We start from the raw sequence: 23853 nt of genomic DNA on the forward strand, positions 1-23853 counted from the left end.
GCACAAGAACGCCCTCACCACCCATCCTTCACATAAACAAACATATTTATCTATATTCTACGTCAAGTATTAACATTATATCACCCTTATTAACATTAAATTACATGATTTAGTGTCATTGTAAGATACAGGTGATAATAGTGAAGATACAGGTAATAATAGTGAAGATACAGGCACTGTAATAATAGCTAAGGTACAGGAGGTGACGGTGTTGTCATCAACAGGTCAGAGGTTTTATAACTTGAGGTGACAACAACTGCTGCACTGTACTGTCTCAAACACCGGTAAATATGTTGTTTTCTCCTTTATAATGACTACCACCACTACTGGCCATTGTATGAAGGATATATCTTTACCCAGAACAAGACTGGTTGCCTTAAAACTTGCCATAATAAGAGTGAGAAGAGAGAAAGGTGTGAGACAACTTTGTGTGTAATCAGATTCAGATTTGCTCCCGAGGGGGCTAGTTTATTGTGCACCCCCTTACATCCTGTGCAAGGTGAAGCGTTTACAGCGCCCAACAGGGAAGTATGAAAAGTTCATACTTGCCTTTATGACTCGTACATTAAGGGCGTGAAAGCCTGAAGGGTCATAGGTTTTGTCAAGTTACATAAAGTGAGAGAATGATGAGTGTGTGGGGGGAGAGTTCCCGGTACATTTTATCTGTTTATGGCAAAGAGTGGCAGGTCCCTAATAATGTGACTAGGAGGAGGGATATCTGGTCTGGGAGGGAAGAGGTGTTGGTAACGGCTGGGGACCTGTAGGAGGAGGTCATAGGGCAAGTGAGGATGTAGTGAGAGAGGGTGTGAGAGTCGGGTTGGCCACAAAGTTTACAAACAGTGCGGTGAGGCTCAGGGTTGCCAATGTACTCCCATAGGTACCTGTACCCTAGGCGCAGTCTCATGTATATAAGCTGTTGAGATCGAGTCAGGGATTGATATTCTTTGTAGTGGCGGTTGTCGTCACCGGTTTTGTGTGTAATGTAAGCGTTATATCGATAAAATTATCGTCTCGGTCACCCCAATGTTTTTCCGACTGTTTTTGACGTGTTTTGAAAGTTTTTGATCTTACTTAACCCACCTAACTGTCCTAACCGACCTAACCCATCCAACCCACCTAACCCAAACTAACCCAACCTAACTCACCTATCCCACCTAACTGTCCTAACCGACCTAACCCATCCAACCCACCTAACCCAAACTAACCCAACCTAACTCACCTATCCCACCTAACCGTCCTAACCGACCTAACCCATCCAACCCACCTAACCCAAACTAACCCAACCTACCTAGCCGCAGAACCCAAGAACTTTATCTAACCTAACTTAAATTCCTATGATGACCGACACGATAATAATACCTTTGTATCATTAATAACTGTTACAGAATTAAAGAAATGTTACACAAGTACAGCACTGGAATGTGTGTGGCTACAGTACTGTAATGTGTGTGGCTACAGTACTGTAATGTGTGTGGCTACAGTACTGTAATGTGTGTGGCTACAGTACTGTAATGTGTGTGGCTACAGTACTGGAATGTGTGTGGCTACAGTACTGTAATGTGTGTGGCTACAGTACTGGAATGTGTGTGGCTACAGTACTGTAATGTGTGTGGCTACAGTACTGTAATGTGTGTGGCTACAGTACTGGAATGTGTGTGGCTACAGTACTGTAATATGTGTGCTAGTACTACTATAATAATATTATTGGCTACAGGAGAATTAACTGTAATGTGTGTGCTTCACAGTACTGTAATGTGTGTGTGCAGTACTGTAATGTGTGTGGTGCTGTGGCACACAAATGCACTGTAATGTGTGTGGCTACAGTACTGTAATGTGTGTGGCTACAGTACTGTAATGTGTGTGGCTACAGTACTGTAATGTGTGTGGCTACAGTACTGGAATGTGTGTGGCTACAGTACTGTAATGTGTGTGGCTACAGTACTGTAATGTGTGTGGCTACAGTACTGTAATGTGTGTGGCTACAGTACTGTAATGTGTGTGGCTACAGTACTGTAGTGTGTGTGGCTACAGTACTGTAATGTGTGTGGCTACAGTACTGTAATGTGTGTGGCTACAGTACTGTAATGTGTGTGGCTACAGTACTGTAATGTGTGTGGCTACAGTACTGTAATGTGTGTGGCTACAGTATATGTGTGTGTGCTAATGCTAGAATGTGTGTATTTAGTACTTTGTAATGTGTGTGGCTGTGAAGTACTATGTGTGTGTACAGAGTACTGTAATGTGTGTGTACCACAGTACTATGTGTGTGTGTGCAATGCTGTAATGTGTGTGTCTGATACTGTAGTGTGTGTGCTTTACAATAATGTGTGTGGCTACAGTACTGGAATGTGTGTGGCTACAGTACTGTAATGTGTGTGGCTACAGTACTGTAATGTGTGTGGCTACAGTACTGGAATGTGTGTGGCTACAGTACTGTAATGTGTGTTGCTACAGTACTGTAATGTGTGTGGCTACAGTACTGTAATGTGTGTGGCTACAGTACTGTAATGTGTGTGGCTACAGTAGTGTAATGTGTGTGGCTACAGTACTGGAATGTGTGTGGCTACAGTACTGTAATGTGTGTGGCTACAGTACTGTAATGTGTGTGGCTACAGGCAGTGCAGGTAAAGTTACTACAGTTATTCTATTAATGGCCAACTTTATAACAAATTCTATAGATAAAAAGGTAATCCCGCAGCACACTGCTAACACCAGAATGCATTGTTCAATTTCATTAATTTTTTCCACAAATGTTCTTTGATTCCGTGCAACAACCGACCCGCTCGGTCTGAGCGTACTCTCACGTCCAGAAATAACACTTCAAGAAAATTGCTTTCATTGGTACCAGACATAATATATGGTGGGGGTTGGGCAGTGTTATATTGTTTTTGTTACTTATTTTCATACAAAGAACATCTGCTTCAGTGTTACCCCCAAAAATTCTTGTTTCTTATCTCCAAAACATCCTTAAAATGTTGGAGGAATTGTAACTTTCCTACTGTACTTTTGTTCTAATTTTTTCACACTGGATGAACCTGTGTTGTGCACCTCCTCCATGTGGCGGCCAGAATCAGACAGACCAACCCACTCACCTCTCCTAGGACAGGTTAGGTTAGGTAATACTTGAAGAGGTTATTGTATGTTAACCAAGAACTTGAGGACATTTTTCTATGGATGGTAAATGTTTCTCTTTTTACCTCATGAATATCCCATAAAGTGTATCTGTTATACTGTGTACTGTAGACCATACACGTGAAGGATCAGCAATTTTGTAATATTTTTGTATGGAGGATGATAACTGGGTCAAGATTTGATAGTGACCATAATGGGAAGTTAATGCCCAAAATAGGTTAAGATATGGAAAAGGTCAACCATGGAACTGTAGGTTGATTTATTTGATGGGAGAAAGAGCAAAAAAAAAAAAGCATTGTCATTTTTTTTTTTTAGTTTTTCTGATTTTTTTATTTAAGGTTTGGTTCTGTAGGTTCCTTTGTGTTTTATTTTGTCTTGTCAGGTTATATTTACACACAGGGGATCCAGGAGTCCAGAGCCCCCTTGGCTAGGAGGTTAGATCAGGTCCTTCTGGTTAGGTTAGACATATAGCTATAAAGATATTTGAGTCATTAGATTAGGTTCTTGGTGATCTTTTCCTGGATGCTCATGATAAACTGCAGAACTTTTCTTCTATTGGAAAGTTTCTTACTTAAGTTGGCCAGTCAGCTAACTCAGACGTGTGTGGCTGCTGCACTGAGCTGTGTGTATGCCATGGCGTCCCATCGGTCCTCTGGGGGAAGGAGCGGGTCTGGATCAGCGACACAGTTACAGCCCACTGCCTCCACAGTGGGCTGGTGAAAAAGAACCAATGACATTTCTATTGAGTTTCCTTAGTCATATATTCACACCATGATGAACTTTATGGTCAACTTCAATAGAGGTCAGTACTGTATTATGTAGTACAGTAGTAATTTGTCCCGTATAAACCTTTCTTTCATAATGGAGTATTATCTTATATCAGTGAACTCTTCTTTACAGGACTGGACATGTCAGGAGTGTTAGCGACCATAGCATGCCGCACCAAGCAGGTTTCTCTGGCTGCTCTAGACCCGACCGTGTTGTTGGCATTTCGTCAGAGTTGGTTACCGGGCTTGAGAGTCGCTAGCTCGGGGGTAAAGTTGTCGCTCACTACTGTACTCCTCCCTAACTCTTCTGTCTGTTAGAGTCTTGTAAACCCTAACCTAACCTAACCTAACCAAACCTAACCTAACCTAACCTAGGACAACAAACACTTGTGTTAGTTAGGTTCTTGTAAAACAATTTGTATTCTCTAATATCCTGTCACCAGACGTCTTATTTAATTCTTCTTCTTCTGGTGTTGGTACTCTTAATGTTGTTTTCCTTTGACTTGTACAGTAATACTAACCTAACCTAACCTAACCGAACCTAACCTAACCTAACCAAACCAAACCGAACCTAACTGAACCTAACCTAACCAAACCTAACCGAACCTAACCAAACCAAACCGAACCTAATTGAACCAAACCTAACCTAACCAAACCAAACCTAACTGAACCTAACCTAACCAAACCTAACCGAACCTAACCGAACCTAACAACATATCCCAAATATTAAAATTGACGTCCCAGTAGTGAAGAAATTAATGCATTGTCTCTAGTACTGTAGAGAGAGAGTGTGTGTGTGTGTGTGTGTGTGTGTGTGTGTGCTTCTCCTACAGATGTATTGTGACACAAGATTATGTCAACTCAGGGTAAGGGAGCTTCTTATTTATGAGTGAGAGGCAGATGTTGAGAAATATGTTGAGGTGTGTTGTGTACAGGCCACCATATTAACCTATTAACTGACTCTTGACCTATTGTGTGTGTGTGGCAGGTGTGGGTGCGGTCGGCAGGAAGCTATAGCTGGTGCACAGGACGGAGATCACCTCGCACATCATATCTTCATGAAGAATATTTTCAGGATATAAGATACTCATTTGTCTCAGGTAATGCCAAGCCTTTATGTTCCCGTGTATAGTTAATCTTTTATATCCCGCATGGCTGTAGTGTGTGGCCTGTACAGTACTACATCAACCTGTAGTAGGGTCAGGCATGGCTGTAGTGTGTGGCCTGTACAGTACTACATCAACCTGTAGTAGGGTCAGGCATGGCTGTAGGGTGTGGCCTGTACAGTACTACATCAACCTGTAGTAGGGTCAGGCATGGCTGTAGGGTGTGGCCTGTACAGTACTACATCAACCTGTAGTAGGGTCAGGCATGGCTGTAGGGTGTGGCCTGTACAGTACTACATCAACCTGTAGTAGGGTCAGGCATGGCTGTAGGGTGTGGCCTGTACAGTACTAGTGGCATGTGGCCTGTACAGTACTAGTGGCATGTGGCCTGTACAGTACTAGTGGCAAGTGTTCCACTGTAAATTACTACTAAGCTGAGCAGTCCCTCACCTGATGACACAAGAAAGGCTTCTACAGTAATTATTTTTCAATCTTTTTGTAGTTTCTTAGATTTTACCAGTTAATGAATTCTTTACACCCCAGTTAACATATACAGGAGGCCCTCGGGTTATGAATGGGTTCCGTTCCTGAGGACGTTCTTAAGTCGGATTTGTATGTAAGTTGGAACACATGCTATGTGCATACAGTCAGTTCTGCTATAACGCGATAGTTGTGTCCTTGCAAAACATCGTGTTATAGAAATTCGCGCAATAGAAATAACAGAGCTTATGGAGAAAATAGGGTTAGGTGCAGATTACTACTCGAAATCGAAAAAAAATTAGTAGCTAGCCTTACACAAAGGATAGCACAGTCTAAATAAATGTTACATTCATATCTAATAATGAAATCATACAATAAATGTAACACTTTACCTTGAAAAAATATGAATATAACTTGATGGGGGAAAAGGGTGATTTTGAGGTTGATAACATCGAGCTTCTCTTCAAGGGTTATAGCCTTTCTTTTACGATCATCACCGGGAATGCGATCACCAGAACGCTTCTTGGAGATATTCTTCATTACCATATTCACAGTTAATACCACAAAATTGGAGAAATAGTAAGCAAAAATCGCGTTACAGCAAACAAGCGTTCGCGTTTTACAAATATCGTTCTTCTATTCATAAATCGCGTTAGAGCCAATTCGCGTTGTCAAAACACGCGTTATAGCAGAACTCACTGTACTGTACTTACAAAACAATGTTTAAAATCCCATTATATCATAGCTTAAGTCATTATATACATCTAAAATCACTTAATTTAAGACAAAAGAATAGAATGACAAAATACTGTAAATGAAAGTAAAAAATAAGTCATTAGGTAAATAAAATGCTGTAAATTTCAAGTTTAACCTCGTTCATATTGGCGGGCATTTGTAAGTCAGGGACCCCCTGTACTGTGTGTAACAGATCAGAATATTTAACTACAAATATTAGGGTTAAGTTTAATGATATAGTACAGTACGGTAGTGAGGCAGCTGTTAGTGATCGTCAGCAGTGAGGCAGGGAGTTTATGAAGGGCTCAACCCAAAAACTTGTTGTCTTGTGAATCCAAAATATGTTTAGTAGTGTGATGTATTGATCCAATAGAGGTTCAGTGGATGAGAAGCTGCTCTACACCAACCCATTAGGCAGTGGGGTCCTCTTATACTGCACCTGGCAGAGTCTCTTCTACTTGGTGGAGTCTCACTTGTCTCTCACCCAGGGCTCTAATGAAGGGTTTTCTGCTTCAGTCTTTCCACTTGTGAATGTAAACAGCCCTTATACATAAGCAACATTTGAGGAAAAGTTACAATTGGCTGTCAAAGTGTACAGTACTGTATACCCACAGGAGATGTTGACCCTTATTACCCCTCACGCTACACACACTTCTCAGAGCCACAAAGCTCATCATGTATCTCAGGTGATAAATGAGTTATGTTGACAGTGATTCTATAGTATTGTTTGGAGTGCAACACTTGGTAAATGATTGATTAAGTTCAAATTTGGTCATTGTAAAACATATAGAAGACCTGATCCTGTGGTTGAATTATGTTGATGTAAAATTCCACATCTTTGAATCTTGTTCCTTGGCTGTACAGTATGTAATGTGAATCACCTTCCTCCATGGTGGGAGAGGATGACCACCACCAAGGTTCCAAGATTGACAGTAAAAGACGTTATTTGGGATGTATTTGGATATTTTTGGTGGTCCAGGAGTTATGAGGCAGCAGTAGCACCACAGGCAGTCATTAAGATGTGACAAATCAGATTTTTGAGTTGAAATTGTGACGCCTTAGGATATTTAAGATTGTCATTTCTGGAGGGTAAAGGAGCACTATTTAAATGTTTAATTAATTACAGGGAGAAGAAGATGGCAGCACAGCAGAACTCGAAACAGCACAGCCAACACCTCTATGCATTTATCAGCAAACAAAACAACACCTACAGAAGCCTCCACAAAATTTCAGTCTTTGAATTCTTCTGAAGTTAAAAGGTTATTTCAGCTGGCTAAACCTGAGAAGTGGACTCTAGCATGTAAGTGTTGTCATTGGTTCTGTGTGAAGATATACATGTTGAGTATGAGAAGATGGTGTAACTCATTATGGTAGAGTGATGTAGTACAGTGGATCAGGTACTTGCTCCACAAACATCACATAGTCATTTCTGCTACAACTCGTGTTTTGTCAACGCGAATTGGTTTTAACGTGATTGATGAATAGGCGAACGCTGTTTGTAAAACATGAACTTTTGCATACAGATGTTGGCTATAACACGATTCCATCCTCAACATTTTATGTGTAGCTTGGCGTGGGGTTATGCAATGTTTACAGTTCACGTTCGACTTCACATGTTCAATTGAATTGTGTTTTTTTTTGAGAGGTACTCTAAATTTTGTTCTTTTTTTTTTTTTTTTTTACAAATTTAGCTTTTACCCATAAATACTGTATGAAAAGAATAAGTTTAAAGAATGTTTCACAGTGAGGACTAATAACAGTTTACACCAGCGCTCTCTGTTTACATCACGTGATCGGTTGAATCGCACGGTTTCTGTCGATTGCTCTGTGAAGTGTCCTCCGTGATTTTCGCTGTTTCTCCAATTTTGTTGTGTTAGCCATGAATATGGAAAGACAAGGTAAGAAGAATGTTTCCAAGAAGCGTTCTGGTGATCGAATTGCCGGTGATGAACGTAAAAGAAAGGCTATAACACTATTGCTGGCACAAGCTTCAGTGCCAGCAAATATGTAAGATCATGGCCAAAGTAACATTTTCTCCATAAACCCTATTATTTGTATTTTGCTAATTTCTACAACGCGAAGTTTCACAAGAACTCACCTATCACGCTGTAGTAGAAATGACTGTACTGTACTGTATTAGTTTTAACGGGAAAATAAGAATTGTAGCTGAAGGCATAAAAATACATTACAAAAATTAATGAATGCAGTGAAGAATTTGTCAAGAGCTGCACTGAACACCATGAGCCATACACTTCACACCATGGGCCACACTTCACACCATGGGCCACACTTCATACCATGAGCCATACACTTCACACCATGAGCCACACTTCACACCATGGGCCACACTTCATACCATGAGCCATACACTTCTACAATTATGAGCCACACCACAATTAAGGGCCATACACACTTCACACCATGAGCCATAAAGCACTTTGGCCACCACAGAGCCACACTTTCACACCCTATGGGCCACACTTTCACCATGGGCCATACACTTCACACCATGAGCCATACACTTCACACCATGGGCCACACTTCACACCATGGGCCACACTTCATACCATGAGCCATACACTTCACACCATGAGCCACACTTCACACCATGGGCCACACTTCATACCATGAGCCATACACTTCACACCATGAGCCACACTTCACACCATGGGCCATACACTTCACACCATGAGCCACACTTCACACCATGGGCCACACTTCACACCATGGGCCACACTTCATACCATGAGCCATACACTTCACACCATGAGCCACACTTCACACCATGGGCCACACTTCATACCATGAGCCATACACTTCACACCATGAGCCACACTTCACACCATGGGCCATACACTTCACACCATGAGCCACACTTCAGAAGCTAAGCCATGGCTTTGTTTACACTAGTATGCACAAATCAGCAGGGTTCTGTGTTGCTGTGACCACCTACACTGCCCCCTCACCTCTTATAGCATGTATAGCATGAGGAGATAGGGATGAGTCAGGTGGATCCCAAACTAACGTTCAAAGACATGATACAGCTCTATAGTAACTCACTAATACACATACTGTACATCTACTAAATTCACTTAACACATTAACCGCGATTTGCCTCACTCTTGGTACAACATACACTCCTTATTGTAGTGTATTGCCCCACTCTTGGTACAGCATACACTCCTTGTTGTCGCGTCTTGTACCACCTGTGACCATACAGGAGAAGCTCCATCGGTGGTGTAAGACACGATCCGTGAAATCAACAACAGTTGTTTGGGGTGATGTACTACGGATGTCACACCAATTTTATCATGTTACTGTCATCTCTCTACCACAGACAGGGTACATATCTCCTCTCTCTTCAGTAGCTGGGGGTATACTGGCATGGTGACATTTTGAAGGTCGGGAGTGCTGGATTTTCAAACGCGGTTAAGATGTTAAACATGATGGTGTGGCATGTCCATGAAATCAGTTCCGAAAAGTTTATCACCACGGCCTTGTGCAACCACTGGCTGAGTCACACACAGCCTCCCTCAAGGCTCACCGACCCGGCTGGGTTAGCAACGCTCCCCCCTCCCTCTGGCACACGAAGCAATGTTGGGTCATTTTATGTTGATGGCTTTTCCACATTCTGTATGTAGGATTTGTGTGTCAAGTAACTGAATAAAAGAAATATGAACATAGTTAAGTTTATCTACTTGAAATTACCAGTTGAAAAATAACCATAACATACCTTCCGCTAAATCTCTCTGGTGCACGGAGAAATGTTTAGATCTATTTTATGTTTTTGACTTAATGATGAGTTGTTGTGGTCCTTTCTGTATCTAGGAGTGTGACAGATTGGGTGGACTGGCCTCTCTATACTGGTAATGGACTTACTGCTGAATTTTCCTGTGTACGCCCGGCACAACCCACGTTAAAGCAAATCTTAGCCCCAGGTTAAGTGATACCAGGTAGTAATTAAAATACCGTGCTCGAGTGGATCCGCCTTGAACAAACCATTCTTAAGTGAGGGAACAGTGTATTTAAAGAATCCAACGAGATATTACGGTATTTAAATGTAAATGTCATCCTTCTGTTCATATGTGAATGTTTTAGTAAAAGAAATGAAACAATTACAGAAAATGTTAGTGTTGCAGCTGTGTGTTTGGTGTACCTAGGTTCTAACTGTATACAGTACAGTAGTCCCTCACCAACCCTGTGAGTTAGCTTCCTGTAAACCCTGTGGTTGGCAAGACTTATGGGGAATAGGGGGTCAGGTTCCATGGCTGTGGATAACACTCGTCAAAGCCTCATTAAGTTGTCTTTTCCTTCACTAAACAATACTTGTGTTGTACTTTTAAATAAATTTGAGTGAAATACATATAAAATAGCTTAATATAAATTAAGTAGTAGTAATATAAATTTTACAGTCCATCTCCGTGAAGATGACGTATTGCTACGGAATGAGAAAAAATGAACAACATATGTGTGTGTGTGTCACTACACCCCAAGGTAATTCACTGCACTACACCCCAAAGTGATTCACTGCACCACACCCCAAAGTAATTCACTGCACTACACCCCAAAGTAATTCACTGCACTACACCCCAAAGTAATTCACTGCACTACACCCCAAAGTAATTCACTGCACTACACCCCAAAGTAATTCACTGCACCACACCCCAAAGCAATTCACTGCACTACACCCCAAAGTGATTCACTGCACCACACCCAAAGTAATTCACTGCACCACACCCCAAAGTAATTCAATGCACCACACCCAAAGCAATTCAATGCACCACACCCCAAAGTAACCACTGCACCACACCCCAAAGCACTCCACTGCACCACACCCCAGCACCACGTGCACCACCCCAGCACTCCACTGCACCACACCCCAAAGTAATTCACTGCACCACACCCCAAAGTAATTCACTGCACCACACCCCAAAGTAATTCACTGCACCACACCCCAAAGTAATTCACTGAACCACACCCCAAAGCACTACTGCACCACACCCCAGCACACTGCACCACACCCCAAAGTGGCTCAGAATGCACCACACCCCAAAAGTGATTCACTGCACCACACCCTCAAAGTAATTCACTGCACCACACCCCAAAGTAATTCACTGCACCAAGCCATCTTCAAAAGTAACTACTGCACTACACCCTGGCAAAGCACCACTGCACCACACCCTGTGCACCACTGCACCACACCCCAAAGTAATTCACTGCACCACACCAGCACCACTGCACTGCAGCTCCTCAAAGTAATTCACTGCACCACACCCCAAAGTACCACTGCACCACACCCCAAAGCACCACTGCACCACACCCCAAAGTAATTCACTGCACCACCACCCCAGTGCACCATTGCACCACACCCCAAAGTATTCACTGCATTACACCTCAAAGCAATTCACTGCACCACACCCCAAAGTAATTCACTGCATCTTCTTCCCAAAGTAATTCACTGCACCACACCCCCAAAGTAATTCACTGCACCCGACACCCCAAAGTAATTACTGCACCACACCCCAAAGTAATTCACTGCACTACACCCCAAAGTAATTCACTGCACTACACCCCAAAGTAATTCACTGCACCACACCCCAAAGTAATTCACTGCACTACACCCCAAAGTAATTCACTGCACCACACCCCAAAGTAATTCACTGCACCACACCCCAAAGTAATTCACTGCACCACACCCCAAAGTAATTCACTGCACCACACCCCAAAGTAATTCACTGCACCACACCCCGAAGTAATTCACTGCACCACACCCCAGGCATTTCTATTTTCAGGGCCGGATTCAGGAGTGGGCAAAGTGGGCAGCTGCCCAGGAGCCTCCACAATCTGGGGGCCTCCACATGTGCGGTAGTAGCTATATCAGGGCTGGTCGACTTGAAACCACATGAATGACTCCAATCATGTCTCACTTTTGTGTGTGTGTGTTGGGAATTTGTACAGTATCAATAAATATACAGTTAATTAAAAATTACTCAATGTTCTAATTTCCTCAATATAACTGCATATGGCTTCAAAATTCTCCAAAGAAGTGTTCAAATTTCAAAATTTTCCCGGGGGGCTTACAGCGCCCCCCGGAACTCCCATATGTTTAGGCTCGCTTCACTCGCCACCCCACCCTCTTGGGAAGTTATAATGAGGGGGGCCTCCACAAAGAGGCTGCCCATGGACCTCCACAGGTCTAAATCCGGCACTGTCTATTTTAGTGACGCTTCATTTGCAAGGTGTTTTAGTTGTCCTGTGAACCAACAGTGGTGAGCTGGTTAACCACTTGTGGCAAATTTACCTCACCAACTGTTTGCTTATACAGTATAGCATATTATTTTTATTTTCCATCCTTCCTTCCTTCTCTTCTGCAACCTTAACTCTTGATTGATTCTTGTAAACTCATAAGTAATATCTCCTTCAGCCTGAATCCCTCTCACCCGGAACTCTCCGATAACTGGAATTGAAATTTTCTCGGAAAACCATTCCCAGAGCCGGAATTTTCCAGAAAATTCCGGCTTTTGGGACAATTTTCCAAGAGGCACATTTGCTGGAAAATTCCAAGAGAATTTTCCCAGTACCCGGAAAATTCCAGGGACGAGGGATTATTTCCAGCTTTAAGAGAGTCGTCTCGTTACCCAGAAATTTCTCTTTTCTGCACCAATTGTTACGGTTAACAGAGATTTCACGACGGCAAAACAGAACACTGATGTTAATGTATATCTGCTGGGATGACAGACAGTGAAACACAATACTTTTTTTTAAGGGCATTAGCCCACCCAGGCACAGGTCATTTTTAATGACCCCACATCAAGGCCCGGGGGGCAAAGATATAATATAAAATAATAATAAAAATAATTATGATGATGATGATGGTGATGATGATGATAATAATAATAGTAAGAAAATTAATAAAAATATATTAAATAAATAACAATTATAATAAAAGAAAATAATACTACTACAGGTTGTACCTCTCTAGTCCGGCAACCTCGGGACCTGACCGGTGCCGGACCATGGAAATTCACCCTTTTCCTGGATAGATAGTGACTTGTGCTTATGCCTGGAAGCACTAGCACCACTTTCTCTGCATCATGGTCTCTTTGAAGACATATTGAAGGGTTAAATGTCGTATAGTAGCTTCTCAAATTTCGCGAGTTTTTAATTCTTAACGTATTTTATTGGAACACAAAAAATAAATAAATAAAAATTTTGACGGCGGAAACTTGAATTTCGACGGGTTTGAACGGCCCGCCAACGTGCAGACGACGTGCATAATCGTGTAAACAGCGTCATTTCTCTTATGTACAAAAGATTCATTATTGTTTATTACTGAATGTCTTTTTTATTGAATTAATGTTTATGTGTGCAAAATGAGCAATACAATTCATTAATAATACGTAGAATATTAAAACACACGAGGAAATGAGACAGCATTGTTTTCGTTGATTACAAAACCAGTGACTGACTGGTTCTACATATAAAACTGAAGAAAATAAGACCTTGGTTGTAGCTGTAGTAAAATTAATATGGTTGTTTTAAGTAATGTTATTTAATGTTAATAAATGGAACAATAGAAGTAGCTAACGATAATGGTAAAGAAAAAGAGAGATCGCATATGTAAGTGCTCATGCGCACACGTGAAAACATATCGTCATTACTTTACATAAGAATATGAAAGCAACACTTATTTACTGTTCATATATATTTTAATTAATGTTTCTGAATTTGTTTTTATTGAATTAATGTACGTGTGTGCAAAATTAACAATACAATTTATTAATAATACGTGGAATATTAGAGGAGACGAGACGGCTGCCGGCATTGTTTATGTTAAAGCTTACGAAACCAGTGACTGATTGGTTCTACATATAAAACTGAAGAAAATAAGACCCTGAGTTTAGCTGTAGTAAAATTAATGTAAAAAATGAATATGGTTGCTTGAAGTACCTGTAATGTTATTTAATGTTAATAAATGGAACAATATAAGTAGCTAACCATTAATGGTAAAAAAAAAAGTGAGACTGCTCGTATGTAAGTGCGCACATGTGAAAATATATCGTCATTACTCTACATAAGAATATGAAAGCAACACTTATTTACTGCTCATATATATTGAAGGGTTAAATGTTGTACTCTGTATAGACAAGCAGAGAGAGAGAGCAGCCGAACTGCCGGATGTAAACAAACCTTAATTTCCCGCGGCTTTTTTTTTTAAGGGGATTAGCCCACCCGGGAATAGGTCACTGACCCACATTAGGGCCTGAGGGGCAAAAATTTAATACTCTTGTAATAATAATAATAATTCAGATAAGAAAAAATAAATAAAAAAAAGCTGCCTATCTACCTATTGGACAAACTAAAATCGTTCCGGACCACGGGAGTTTCCGGACCACAGAATGCCGGACTAGAGAGGTACAACCTGTACTACTACTACTAATAATGATTACAGTCAACCTCACTTTCTGGTTACCCGCGAACAGGTCTTACTCAGGTGTGTGCCCTTTTGCGTGGCTGGGGTCCTCTCGCCCGGCGCCATTGGATCTAAACTTCCGCCATTGGATCTAAACCTCCCGCCATGTTGGGTAAGCGGTGCGAGTAGGTTTGCGCAGTGTATGTCTTTGTTGCGTTATCGGTGACGTCATATGACGTATCGGACTGTGATTGGGCCAAGCATCCTTACCTCCCTCCCCTCTAGCTGTGATTGGTTTAATGTACTATGACGTGCCCCGCCGCGGGAGCGTTCAAGACCCTTGACCTACCCACGTCAGTTACACCCCTCCCGGCTACACCGTGTATATCGGTATCCATTGTTCCATAAGAATGGCTGCCACCACCACAAACAAACCTTGCATTATCTGGACCCAGCCGCCCTAAGCCAAAGAAGATATGACGTTCCTTAAGCTACGAAATTAAGTACAAGATCATACAAGAGTTGGAGAAAGGAACAAGACAGGTTGATCTCGCGCGCCAGCGTGGTGTTAACGAATCAACTATCAGGACAATTAAGAAGGATGCAGCCAAGATAAAGGAGCACATGAACATCACAAAGTCTACAGGTGCTTCTATCATCAAGTATTGCCACAACCAGGTGCTTCTCAAGATGGAGAAATTACTTGTGAGCTACTTGGTTCGTCAGGCGCGACGGAACATGGCGGTGGACACGCGCTCAGTTAAGGAGTACGCACGTGAACTGTATGCTGCAGTGTCACGTAAGATGGGAATTGCAGAGCCCAAACCCTTTAATGCTTCCTCTGGGTGGTTGCAGAGGTTTAAGAAGAGGAACAAGATCACCAATATTAACATTGGTGGTGAAGGAGCTAGTGCTGACTGTGTTGTGGCTAGGGAATTTCCTCCATTTTTACGTGAGATTATGGAGGAAGGACAGTACACCGACGACCAGGTGTTTAACATGGACGAATCTGGTCTTTTTGGGAAAAAGCTACCTTCCAAGACCTTCGTTGTGAAGAATGCCAGCAAGTGTCGGGGCCGGAAGTTGCAGAAGGAGCGCATCACCGTCCTGTTTACCACCAATGCCTGCGGTACCTGTAAGCTCAAGTTATCGGTGATCCACACAGCACGCAAGCCGCACGCCTACAAGAGCATGAACATGACCAAGCTAAATGTCCACTGGCTGACCGCACGTAAGGCGTGGATGTTCTCTACTCTGTCCCTCTCCTGGTTTGATGGCTGTTTCGTTCCTGACGTTAAGAAATTCTGTGAGCAACACAATGTTCCGTTCAAGATTTTGTTGCTGCTTGACAACGCACCAGGGCACTCACCCCTACTGTTAGATTGTCACCCCAACGTAAAAGTGGTCTTCCTTCCTCCCAACGCTACGTCTATAATACAGCCCATGGACCAAGAATTGATGTGTAATGTGAAAGCTGCATTCTCTGCCAAGAAATTTAAGCTCCTGAACGACTACACCAACACCAAGGATGAGTTGCGTAACCTGAGTGACACCGATAAGAAGAGCGAAGACGACGGGGAACAACAGTTGGCAGAGCAAGAAGTACTTGTGAAACAATTTTGGAGAAAATTCAACGTCAAGAAAGCTATGAATTTCTTGGTGGAGGCATGGGATCAGCTGTCTGTAGCAACTGTTCGTCACGCATGGAGACATGTGTTGCAAGGTATTCCAGGTGGGAGGCAGAGTAAATCTGTGACTGGTGAGGTTCAGACTGTTGCAGTAGCAGTGGACCTTGCCAGAGAAGCTGCGCAGAGTGTTACAGCTGCAGGCTTCTCCGAGACCACCAACGACGACATCCTGGAGGTGATAAGGGATCCTGATGTGACTACCGACGAGATGCTAGATGATGATGACGTCAGTGAAGAGGCAGGTGGTGCGTCATCCCAAGAAGAACAACACTTATCCCATAGTAATGTTAGGGGTGCCATCGAGTGTATTGAGAAAGTCAAGCTCCTCCTTTCCGACGACCCTGACGATAACCGGTACGAAATCTTCACTACCCAGCTGTTGCAGACTATGGAGCCCTACATCAAGGTGTATCACGACAACATAAACACCAGCCGTCAGCAAAGCATAACCGAGTTCTTCGCCCGCAACCCACCACAGCCAGCCCAAGCCAGTGATAGTGACAGAGACAGTGATGATGACTTTGAGGGATTTGTCAGGGAGGCACTAGTAAGTGTGGATGACAGTGATGGTGACTCACCTGAGGGCCAGTAGCCTGCCCTCTGCCTCGGAACCAGCCTCCATTCCCTTATGCCGACCCATCTCTTCTACTAACGTAAGTGTTAACCCCAACCTTGTTTTTTTCTAACCTAACCTTCAGTTTATTGACTGTTCCCTTCTATATTATGTGTGGGTGAATACCATCATAAAGTTAAGATGTTATTTTTAGTAAAACGTACGTATTGTGTCGGGAAAATGTGGAGTTTGGGGGTCGGCCCGGTCTCTTTTTCAATTAATCCCATAAGTTATGTTGTTCACTTTACGCGGTTTTCGTTTTACGCGGTACCCCGTGGGATCAATTGACCGCGTAAATCAGGGTATCACTGTAATAATGATAATACCCCCTGTAATAATAAAGAGCCATAAATAAATACAAAAACAAAAAATTTAAAGTTCAATAGTGAGAAACAATATAAGTACAGTGTGTTGTGTTGTGTTGTGTTGTCAATGGTAAGAGAAACAATTGAGACCCTGCAATTATGTGTAAATGAGGCAGAAAGTCAGATCATCAACCTGGGACTTGGTCACATATGGCAGCAGGGTCCACCATTAGACAACATATCTCTTTATTATTTCAGGTGCAATTGGGCTTCTGGCAGTATCCAGCACGATAACGATGGCTGTTCCCTTCGCCCTCGGTCACGTCATCGATATTATTTACACGGCGGACGCGGTGGACATTAAGCAGAATCTACAGCGCGTCTGTCTTGTCCTGAGTGGCGTCTTCCTCACTGGTGCTGCTGCCAACTTTGGGAGAGTTTATCTGATGAATGTTGCAGGTGGGTGAACTGTCCTGCTTGTTGATGTTGGAATGTTTATAACACACACACACACACACACACACACACACACTTCCTTCAGCCTTCATAGGGTAAGGACGTGTGTAGTCGGCGCTGTCCGTTAACGCGGCCGTGATCTCTTGACCATGGAGACAGCTGCCAACCCGGTCTGTCGGGTCCTCCCCTTCCCCATCTCCTCCTTCCCATCTGGATTTATCAACATCCTCACACCAACAGTACAGTGCAAAGATTGACGCTCAACCCACAAGAGAGTGTTAACCATGTGTTGTGTTAGTCCTGGAGATCACCAGTAAGTTGGACAGTAACCTCACATATACCCTGACAGTCCACCTTTGGAGATGTCACTACGTCTGTGGTGGGCCGTAAGATGAGGTAAATAGTTGTGTGTGTCGACGCCTCTATAATGGACATACGTCATCTTCCAGGCCAACGTATAACGCGCACTCTACGGTCGTCGGTGTTTGCAGCCATCGTGAAACAGGAGATCGGTTTCTTCGACGTTAACAAGACTGGGGAGCTGATCAACAGACTGTCTGCGGACACGTCCCTAGTCTCACAGTCGGTCACCATGAATATCTCGGATGGTCTCAGGTCCACTGCCATGGCTCTAGCTGGTGTTGGCATGATGGTAAGTGTCTCCTGTGTCTGTGAGTCGGCTGGTTGACTGCCCGGATAAACTGTGTAGAAGGAAACATTTTTTGTACCTAAAATACTGTAGTATGTGCTATTATATTTTATGATATATTATGCATCAAATTTATTGTTTATCAATGACAATGAATATAGCAGCTCATGCCTGTTGCCTGCATTATACAAGCTTACAATTGTAGACGATTTTGGAGGAGTTTTTATTTTTATTGTTATTATTTCATTTTGGTGCCGGTTGGGCTCGGGATAACCGGGATGCTACTGTATAAAGATTTAATTGGATTTTTTTTTTTATTATATGTTTTCAGTTCTACATGTCGATCGAGTTAGCCGTGGTTGGCCTGGGCATCGTCCCCCCAGTGGCGCTGATGGCCGTGTGGTATGGCCGCTATGTCCGCAACATAACCAAAGGTGTACAGGTGAGCAACAGTAACATGTCTGGGTACTTGTTAAGAATTTTGCTGCTATGTACTCGTGTTTTAACCCTTTGAGGATGATGTTTTAACCCTTTGAGGATGATGTCTTAACCCTTTGAGGATGATGTCTTAACCCTTTGAGGATGATGTTTTAACCCTTTGAGGATGATGTTTAAACCCTTTGAGGATGATGTTTTAACCCTTAGAGGATGGTGTTTTAACCCTTTGAGGAAAGTATTTTAACCCTTTGAGGATAGTGTTTTAACCCTTTGAGGACAGTGTTTTAACCCTACAGGTCTCAAAGGTTTAACAATATAATTTAATACCTATTCTTTACAGCCTTAGACTAATGTAATTATTTATATTTTTGTATTAACAACCATTTTGTATTTCTTTGTTGCATTACATTTTTTACAAGATGTTGAATGCTGTACTGTACTGTATAGTCATGAGAGGAATCATCATCATCACAGCCATTTTATCATTGTTGTAGTAGAGTCTATAAATAAGTCCATCATTTCAGGACACTCTTGCACAATCAACACAAGTGGCAGAAGAAAGAATTGCCAACATCCGCACTGTGAGGTCATTTGCCCAAGAGCCTCAGGAGGTCAGGAGGTATGACACAAATATTGACAATGTTCTCCGTATGACTTTTAAAGAATCTCTTGCAAGAGGAATTTTCTTCGGCCTGGTAATATGTGGTTTGGTTTTTGGTTTTGTGTGTGTGTGTGTGTGTTTGTAATAATAATAATAACAATAATTAACGGTTTATTGAAAAAGTCGGCAGCCCGAAGGCTGAAAATATACATTGGACAAAAGTGACTTATTACATACAAAGACATGGGGTGGGTGGGTCGTTTAACAAAAGCTTTCATTACTGAAAGAAGAAGGAACATGAATTGAACATACAAATTATTGTAGTTTACAGTTCATGGCCCGGGCCTGGGCTGGTCATGGAGACACCAAGTGGTGTGGTGTTCACGTGGTGTAGTAACTCGTCCTCGGGTGTTGATATGAAGGACCTAAAGTGGTCTTGGAGACACCAGGTGGTGTGGTGTGGTGTTCACGTGGTGCAGTAACTCGTCAGAGAGAGAGAGAGATATATATATATATATATATAATTCTGTTATTTTATTTACACGTTTCACCTTATACGCGGACCTCCATGGGTTTAATTAGGCTCGTAAACCCAGACTATACTGTATAGTTTTTGTTTTTCATTAATTGTATTGTTTGGGGCAAAAGAGGGTAAATAGTCACACTGAAAAGGTCACACTGGGGAACACATCTCATTATTATTGCTTTATTTTAATGGTCATTAATGATACGATGATTCACCTTACACTGTAATGTTGGAGGACACATTACCGTCGTACTGTACTGTACTGTATACTATAGAATACATTACAGTAGAACGTCGATATAATGCGAGATAGGTTTCATGAAGTATATTGTATGCAGTACAGTACAGTATTTTCTTTATTTTTTCGCCTCATTACAGTATTGTCCTGATGCACACTTGGAGCACACAATCCCCAGTTTTTCTGACCTGCCTCCCAAATTTTATCCAGTGAGTCAAAGTTTACTAAACTGAAAATTGGTGACCATTAAATGAAAAAGTGTTTTAAAATTTTTAAATTACGAAACAAAAAAATCACTAAGTGAACAATCGTTAAATGAAGGACACCTGTAATTAGAACTGATTTTATAGACATCAGTACAGTACAGTAAAGCCTCCGATAACAACGGTTCGACCAACAACTTTTCATATTTAAGACCCGAGTTAATTTAGGACCCAATTCAATTTACGTCCTTATTTCATTCGTATTTACGACCAAAATATAATAAAAATAAAATAAAATTACGTTTTCATATAAATAATAACTAAATCCCAATATGTATTATAAAAAAGTAAAATAAAATCTGTAAAAAAAATGAAGAGCTCCTTGCTCAAAGAAGCTGCCTTGCTAATGAGTGGTAAACAACAGTCAGAGCTTGGCGGGCCTCTTGTTTTCACGCATCTGGAACAAGAACTGGAGAAACACTTTCAGGTTTCTTACAGCATTTTTGCATCCCTATTCAACATGAGCAAGAGAGCAAGTGATGGTAGTGTTGTTTCAAAAGCTAATAGAAAGTGTCTAACCTTAGCCGAGAAACTAGATGTGTTAAAACAATATGAAAAAGGTGAGAGGTCTGTGTATATTATATGGAGCAAGCAATGAACATATTTTCTGAAGTGGATCCATTAACAGAAAAAAGCATTAAAAGTCTATAAAGAATTGAGTCCCCATCATTATACTGTGTCAAATATTTTGTTTAAGGATCTTTTATTGAAACAATCTTATAGAGAATTTATTCAGGATCATTATGGTATCAACTTCATCTCTGTAACACTATTACAACAGATGCTGTGATTAAGAGTTTATACACGTTTTTATTAGTTGTCAATATTTTCCTTCGTGCCTGTGGTATAAATGTAATGGGCGAGTGTTTGCTCCTCCGAGATGAGATGCGCAGCTTAGACTCTTAGGAAAACTTTCCCCAGCGCCCAGAAACATTCTGGGGATGTGGGATAGTGTCTATCCATGCCAGATGTATACTGTAGTTTAGACTCTTGGAAACTTATCCCAGTACAGTACAGGTACCCGGAAAAGTTGCGGGGATTTGGGATTTTTCCGGGTTTGAGAGATTCATCTCATTACCCAGAAATCTCTCTTTCCCGGAAGAGCCGTGCACCAGTTGTTGTGGGTGGTGGGGAGATTACCGTATGTACAGAAAAAACCAAACATGATCTGTGGACTTGCTACAAAAATGTTCTCAGTTCAGTTGGCTGCTGATTCAGATTATCCTGGCAGTACAGTACAGTATATATATTAGATGCCCTGACAGGTAATGTACTGGCCTCCTGTTAGAAGACTGTTAGACTGTGCTGATATGTTATTGTGACCCATAACACACCATAACATAGTGGCGACCCGTGGAGTAATGGTCGGTATGCTCGCCTCGCAAGCGAGTGGACCCAGGTTTAATTCCCGGGCAGGGTGAAACTATGGGCAAGTTTCTTTATACCAGTGGCCTCTGTCTACCCAGCAGTAATTGGGAATATGGATGTTAATCGATTTGTGGATCATGTTCCGGGGTAATGGTTAGTTGGTGCAGTTGGCGAGTTGTTCGGTCTTCTCGGACTATTCCTTGACACTGGGTCACGCAGCTCGTTAACTCAGGGTGTGGTTGTTGTGTTGGCGACACCTTCTACACCTTAAACAAATTCACGCCTGGGTGGCCCTTGGGCCGGCCATCCTCGTTACACGAGGTGCAACTATTATTATATTGTGACACAGTTAGATATGCCAGTAAACAGCTTATGTGGATGACAGATTTATGTATTATTTTAAGCTAGAAGTTGTGAGGCCATCAACAGGTCAATTTTGGGGGAGGTATTTTCAAATATATCCCCCCCCCCCACACCTGACACTAAATGTTACCTAAGTATTAATGTGTACTAGAACAGCTGTAACAAACCATTTTATTCTTTGTGTGTGTGCGTGCGTGCGTGCGTGCGTGCGTGCGTGCGTGCTAAGAAAGGAGTTGCATTAGTGTGTATTAAACAATCATTCCAGACTGGGCTGAGTGGCAACATCATCATACTCTCTGTCCTGTACTATGGTGGAGGTCTGGTGACAGAGTCGGCCCTCACCATAGGGCAGCTCTCGTCGTTCCTCCTGTATGCTGCATATGTCGGCATCGCCATGGGTGGAGTGTCTTCATTCTACTCGGAAATGAATCGTGGTCTTGGGGCGTCCACGAGGCTGTTTGAGTTGATGGAACGTACGCCAACGATCCCAGTCCACGGAGGTACATCATCTTTCCCTAGTTGTGTTTGTGTGATATTGTGTGGCCAGTTGTTATAGTGTAGCACAGTAATGTTGTGTGGTGAGGCTGCTTTCTTTTGAACTGTTGGCTGACTTGAGGTTCACTGAGGATTTGGTTTCATAAAATCAAGTTGTTCAGTTCTGCTTCATTAGCTCACATGCCAGTTAACCTTTCTCATCTGGAAGAGGAGTTAACACCCCTGTCTGTCAGTCACCCACCAGACCATCAGCACACACATGTCTCCTCTTAGTGAGTCTCTGGGGTCTGGTGATAGCTATAGTATATAGTTGGATAAGGATTGAGGATTCCCTGTTTTATTTGCATTATTTTTTGTGGCTTGAAAGACGCTGCAATGCCAGATATTTTACACAGTCAATCAGTCAGTCTACTTTGTCTTGGAACTTGACACAGTGGTTATCACGGTCTCCTGAGAGGTCAAGAGAATTAAGATGAATTGTGTTTGTGTTAATGTCTTATTGATAACCTTAAAAAAATACTGATGACAGCCAGTAAGTGAGGCCGAGATCATTATCTCAGCAGCTGTGGTCATTACTGCAGTGCTCAGTAGTCCAACTAGTTGAAACCTAATTAAGGCTTTACTGTAAGAGCTCTGTTTCACCTCCTTCCATTAGTCACACATTAAGGCTTTACTGTAAGAGCTCTGTTTCACCTCCTTTTGTTAGTCACACATTAAGGCTTTACTGTAAGAGCTCTGTTTCACCTCCTTCTGTTAGTCACACATTAAGGCTTTACTGTAAGAGCTCTGTTTCACCTCCTTCCATTAGTCACACATTAAGGCTTTACTGTAAGAGCTCTGTTTCACCTCCTTCCGTTAGTCACACATTAAGGCTTTACTGTAAGAGCTCTGTTTCACCTCCTTCCGTTAGTCACACATTAAGGCTTTACTGTAAGAGCTCTGTTTCACCTCCTTCCGTTAGTCACACATTAAGGCTTTACTGTAAGAGCTCTGTTTCACCTCCTTCCGTTAGTCACACATTAAGGCTTTACTGTAAGAGCTCTGTTTCACCTCCTTCCGTTAGTCACACATTAAGGCTTTACTGTAAGAGCTCTGTTTCACCTCCTTCCATTAGTCACACATTAAGGCTTTACTGTAAGAGCTCTGTTTCACCTCCTTCGTTAGTCACACATTAAGGCTTTACTGTAAGAGCTCTGTTTCACCTCCTTCCGTTAGTC

The 23853-nt window shown here is 42.2% G+C and overlaps 1 protein-coding gene across 4 annotated transcripts; it reads left to right on the top strand.

Annotated features, from left to right (window-relative positions):
• The first annotated feature begins 12 nt into the window (after positions 1 to 12).
• LOC121862071 (ATP-binding cassette sub-family B member 10, mitochondrial-like) lies at positions 13 to 23017 on the top strand. Of its 4 annotated transcripts, none has more exons than XM_042360008.1 (9): positions 13 to 152; positions 4033 to 4166; positions 4888 to 4999; positions 7347 to 7520; positions 17498 to 17698; positions 18145 to 18347; positions 18676 to 18786; positions 19307 to 19477; positions 22407 to 23017. In XM_042360008.1, exons 2-9 carry the CDS (start codon positions 4041 to 4043, stop codon positions 22695 to 22697), a joined length of 1389 nt encoding a protein of 462 aa, XP_042215942.1. In that variant the 5' UTR covers positions 13 to 152; positions 4033 to 4040; the 3' UTR covers positions 22698 to 23017. The 4 variants fall into 4 exon arrangements, with proteins under 4 accessions (XP_042215942.1, XP_042215941.1, XP_042215944.1 ...); XM_042360007.1 differs by lacking the exon at positions 13 to 152 and adding an exon at positions 163 to 284 and having other exon boundaries at positions 22407 to 23015; XM_042360010.1 differs by lacking the exon at positions 13 to 152 and adding an exon at positions 163 to 284 and having other exon boundaries at positions 19307 to 19401; positions 22407 to 22541.
• The last annotated feature ends 836 nt before the right edge of the window (positions 23018 to 23853 follow it).

This window comes from Homarus americanus, unplaced genomic scaffold (assembly GCF_018991925.1).
Source record: "Homarus americanus isolate GMGI-L3 unplaced genomic scaffold, GMGI_Hamer_2.0 scaffold25013, whole genome shotgun sequence".
NCBI lineage: Eukaryota > Metazoa > Arthropoda > Malacostraca > Decapoda > Nephropidae > Homarus > Homarus americanus.

What these genes read in the sequence shown, in the direction of transcription:
- LOC121862071 (XM_042360008.1), top strand. Translation starts at nt 4,041, where the DNA reads ATGTCAGGAGTGTTAGCGACCATAGCATGCCGCACCAAGCAGGTTTCT. An exon ending in TGAGAAGTGGACTCTAGCAT is followed by an intron (nt 7,521 to 17,497) that starts GTAAGTGTTGTC and finishes TTATTATTTCAG; the next exon opens with GTGCAATTGGGCTTCTGGCA. An exon ending in ACATAACCAAAGGTGTACAG is followed by an intron (nt 18,787 to 19,306) that starts GTGAGCAACAGT and finishes CCATCATTTCAG; the next exon opens with GACACTCTTGCACAATCAAC.